General features: G+C 34.3%; 1 protein-coding gene across 1 annotated transcript; it reads left to right on the top strand.

Annotated features, from left to right (window-relative positions):
• Window positions 1–1,550: 1,550 nt before the first annotated feature.
• Window positions 1,551–3,595, top strand: LOC113858916 (WRKY transcription factor 28-like). The gene is made up of 3 exons (XM_027491710.1): window positions 1,551–2,039; window positions 2,146–2,286; window positions 2,700–3,595. The coding sequence occupies exons 1-3, from the start codon at window positions 1,603–1,605 to the stop codon at window positions 3,148–3,150; spliced, it is 1,029 nt and encodes a 342-aa protein (XP_027347511.1). The 5' UTR covers window positions 1,551–1,602; the 3' UTR covers window positions 3,151–3,595.
• The last annotated feature ends 1,316 nt before the right edge of the window (window positions 3,596–4,911 follow it).

Consider the following 4,911-nt stretch of genomic DNA (forward strand, 5'->3'; position numbering starts at 1 on the left):
CCAAATTAAGGAGAACAAGTAATAAGACACGCCATGGCCATGCAATAATGTTAATCTCAAAACCTCAATAGTAGCAATGGCCATAAATTTGTAGATGATGACGTTGGCACCACGTCAGCAAGACAATGCCAGAGACCGTCTAAGCCACGTGCCGAGCACTGTGTCGGCTACGGTCAAATGCCGGTGCCAGTCCCAGACACGTGTGACCTTTCTATTATTCCCAAACCAAAGTTTGTATTTTCTAATTTATAAGTCGAAAAGTTTGAATCATTGACTTCCACAGTCACTAATCACCGCCATTTCACGCGCGCCTTCCACCGCGTCATCTCTACGCGCGAAATTAAGCGAAACCTTTTTTTCTTTCCTTTTTACACGTGATGTATATAATTTGTGATATGTGAACGTTGCAACCTAATCAAACCTAATTTAAGTTTATCCTTTACACGTTCTTAATGTAAAATATTTTATATTATTATTTTTTTCACGTATTCAAATATCATTATGTGAGTTCTATTGATGTGAGAATGAATGCAAACTTTAAGGATGATTTTTTAAAATTAATTTTATGGAATAATTTAAATTACTAATTAAAATGTTATGTGTCTCAAACATAATTGCTGGACATCACCAATTATTTTCCTTGTCAATACTGCATAAGTTTTACATTATTGGATACTGTTTATAAAATGAATTAGAAGAGGTGAGAATCACGTAAAAACAATATCTGAGTCAACCATGCTTTATTTGACTGAAGAATGGAAACAGACCAGTAGCTCATGATTTTTTAAACTGGGTGAGGGCACCTTGGATTCGACTGTATTTTTTTTTAACATACAATTAGTGGTTTCATGGATTTCGGCAAATTAGGAGAGAAGATGGAGAAATATTTTTTTGGGTTGAAAAGAAAAGCTATTGTAGAAGACTCCAAATTGGACTGAACAGTCAAGCAAATTTAAAAAAAGAATCACATTTCTATTACCAACTCTTTGAGGTTCAAAGGGCTAAAGATTCTGCCAGATATTAATTGAGATTACATATGAGTAAATTTTATATAATACCTATATATATGTATACACTTAGCAAATATTATATTTTGTCTTGATCAGAATTCTTATATTATATTTAATACCGGGTTGAGAGTGATCGATTTTAATGACTTGGTCATGAGGTTAATTATAAGGAACCGTATTAATTACTAAGATGTATTATTTTTTTGTTGTTAATTTATCTTCTAGCCATGACAATAGACCTTTGATTAATTTATAGGCCCTGAGGCTGGAGTGACAATCACCCTATTTCCGTAACTAATATGGATCAGTTTCCTTAATGGAAGTAACATGGACTGAAAATGTTTCCATATGAGAAAGCACTTTCTGGTCTTCTGATTGGAAGGTATTTTGTCAACCTCCTTTTAAAAGTGACCATAGCAGCTCTCTATTCAAACCCAAAGACTTTTTTATATTTCTTTTTTTTTATCTTATATATATACACATTAATAACTTCAAGAGATAAGCTACAAATTAAGTCTCAACCAAGCATACGCGACCTCACACGCTACTTTTCTTCTGCTTCTCCTTCATCTCCTCCTTTTTTTTTTCCTTCATGTCTGTTGAACCTAAAGAACTTTACTACCAGGACCTTGTCCTAGACCATAATCAGCAACAGGGCACAGGAGGATCTACCATGTATGAAAAACACTTTTCTTCCTTAGTTCCTTCAGGTTCAACAGCATTTGATTCATCACAAGCCTTTGATCCATCGTATATGAGCTTCACTGAGTGTTTGCAAGGAGGCATGGACTACAATTCACTTGCAACTTCTTTTGGCTTGTCTCCTTCCTCATCAGAGGTTTTTTCATCTGTTGAAGGAAATCAAAAACCGGCAGAAGGAGATGTAGGTGGTGGCAGTGACACCCTTGCTACCCTTAACTCTTCTATCTCTTCTTCATCCTCTGAAGCTGGGGCTGAAGAAGATTCAGGAAAGAGTAAGAAAGATAGGCAGGTGAAAGCAGAAGAAGGAGGAGAGAACTCTAAGAAAGGGTAAGTGTTCTTTTCACATCTTCAGCTGAGCCAAACCCATGAATTTTTTTTTCCCTATTTTGGCTTAAATGGTGCAACTTAGAATCTGTTTTGGATAAATTAACAGGAACAAGGACAAGAAGAAAGAGAAGAAGCAGAAGGAACCAAGGTTTGCTTTCATGACTAAGAGTGAGGTTGATCACCTAGAAGATGGGTACAGATGGAGAAAATATGGACAGAAAGCTGTCAAGAATAGCCCTTATCCAAGGTATAAAACACGCTTTCCTCCTTTCTTTGCACCCAATTAAGATGAATGTCCAGCACTTTATCTAATTCAAAACTTGCACATAAAACTATTCATACACGAACTCCCTTTACTGCTTTACGGGGATCGGTGTTAGTTAATTTCATCAAACGAAGATCTCTATATTCAGATGAATCTGTTTCCAAAGACTCACTAGTTAATTAGTATTACTCCCAAGTGCAAAGCAAAGACATTATTCCACCTGATTGATCCTAGTAAAAACAAAAGGAAAATGAATCAAAGTCATTCAAACCTTCCAGCTAGTACTCTAGACCCCATTATTATCTCTTTAAACAATGGCTTAATTCTCTAGCAATTGAAATAGTAGCCGAAATGAAAATTAATGACAAGGATTATTTAATAATGGTTAATTGCAGGAGCTACTACAGGTGCACTACCCAGAAGTGCACAGTGAAGAAACGCGTAGAGAGGTCATTTCAAGACCCAACCACTGTGATAACAACGTATGAAGGTCAGCACAATCATCCGGTCCCCACATCTCTTAGAGGGAATGCGGCTGCGGGAATGTTCACACCACCTTTGCTAACCACACCAACTCCACTCACAGCAGCTGCAGTTGGGTCAAACTTCCCCCAAGATCTCTTCTTTCAGATCCATCATCACCACCACAACACCCTCTTCACCACACAGCAAACAAACACTACCACTAGTGCTAATGCTAATGCTGCTGCTTCCATTTACTCATCGCACAACATTAACAACTCTCTTCTTCACCACCCGTATCATCACCATCAACTTCCTCCTGAATATGGCCTCCTTCAAGACATAGTCCCTTCCATGTTCCTCAACAAGACCCACCAGAATTAATTCAGATCGATGCATGTACTCTCTCTCTCTCTTGCTATATATAGATAAATATATAATATATGTCTACATATATATATTGATCCTTGGTCTCGTTTATGATCCTTTTTGTATATATAGTTAATTTGGAGATAGCTTTATTTAGTTATGTAATTCTGACTCATCATATAGTCTAGCCTGCTTCAGATGCTTTATTTCGAAGTGGGTTAGCTTGACATCTGCAATAGTGGGTGGAGATCACTGTTTTAAAGAAAAACTATGGGGTACGTGTTTAGGCAGAGAGTTAAATTAAGTACTTGTCAGAAACAAGACTTTTTTTTTATGCATATCGGTTGTGTATGCATGCAGCCCATTTCGGATTTTCACATCCAATGAAGAATGTAACGTTATTGATCTGATTGAAATGTTACTTGATGGGTTGGAGGAAATTGTTACTCTATTTTGTGTCCTTAAACTTAAATTCTGGGTATATTAATTCAAGAACTTGTAGATATATATGTTGAATTATTTGCTTTACCTCATCAAGCAGACATATTTGTAGACACCCACGTAGATTTGATCGTAAGCATTCTTGGGCACCAGGTGCATGTACAGAAAAATTAAAGGTTAAGTGCTTAAATTTGTTTTTTTTATAATAAACCAACAATTTCAATAATTTTAAAACTATTTGATGAAGACTTGTGAGACTATCTATATCTCAAAAATACCCTTCCCAACCTAAGGTATGAATAATGTATATGAACTCACCTATATTATGCTGAAATTTTTTTTATATTATTATTTTTAAAAATGAAGAGCTCGAGTTAAGAGAGCCATGAAAATATATGAATAATTTTATATTATATCTCCAGTAAATTTAACCGACGACGGATAAGTATTCTCATAGTCAAAGATTTGAGGAATACCAGCAAAACCTATATATATATATATATATATATATATATAACAATTGGCATTGCTTTCCCTTAAAAATAAAGCCAAAAAAAAACTGCTGACCTTGAACTAATTTTCGCACTTGCCTAACTATAATTGTCAAAGTAAAACAAAGCTGCTAAATTTTGTGACAAGGAAAGTTCCCTCGATATTTTGTTTCCCGTGTTCAACAGAACATGATCTCTCGATATCTCAGTATGAAAGTTAACTGGAAAGTGTATAAAGGTAGAATTTATCTAAATTCAGAGTCATAGCTTAGAAACTTTCACGTGATAGAATTGTATTCCATAACTGATGGACCTTAAAACTTATTCATTTGGAATATTATTAATATTGAACAACTCTGATAAATGAGAGTTTTAAATGATTCATTATCTTCTGGACATGAATCTTAATTGGAATAATTTAGGACGATCAGCGAGAAATTTCATGGTCGATAAATTGCCGGCAAGGTGTAAACTAGGCCGTAATAAAGGAAGAAAGGAAGTGAGATGATGAAGCTTGAGTTTATAGACGTGGTTATTTAAACAAGTGCTAACTAGATTTAAGGGGGCAAAAAACCTGTTCAGTCTTTATGATCTTATTTATTTATTTATTATGTTTATATAGTTAAAATTTTGTGATGTTTATATTACTTATAATTATAAATTAATACAACAAACTATTTTTATGCATAATATAATTAATTTATTAAAAATCACATCAATTTAAATAGTAAAATTTTAAAAATGAATTTTGAAGCCCCCAATGTAATTTAAGTATCCAAATATCCCTTTAAATTATATTACAATTTATATTTTTATTAAAAAATTAAGTTGGACTTGAAAAAGG

The sequence above is a fragment of the Abrus precatorius genome, unplaced genomic scaffold (genome assembly GCF_003935025.1).
Source record: "Abrus precatorius isolate BTA unplaced genomic scaffold, Abrus_2018 Scaffold2, whole genome shotgun sequence".
In the NCBI taxonomy this organism is placed as follows: Eukaryota; Viridiplantae; Streptophyta; class Magnoliopsida; order Fabales; family Fabaceae; genus Abrus; species Abrus precatorius.

Excerpts from the sequence above, each read along its gene's own strand:
- LOC113858916 (XM_027491710.1), top strand. The coding sequence starts at position 1,603 with ATGTCTGTTGAACCTAAAGAACTTTACTACCAGGACCTTGTCCTAGAC. Across the intron at positions 2,040-2,145 it reads GGAGAGAACTCTAAGAAAGG|GAACAAGGACAAGAAGAAAG; the intron begins GTAAGTGTTCTT and ends ATAAATTAACAG. Across the intron at positions 2,287-2,699 it reads AAGAATAGCCCTTATCCAAG|GAGCTACTACAGGTGCACTA; the intron begins GTATAAAACACG and ends GGTTAATTGCAG.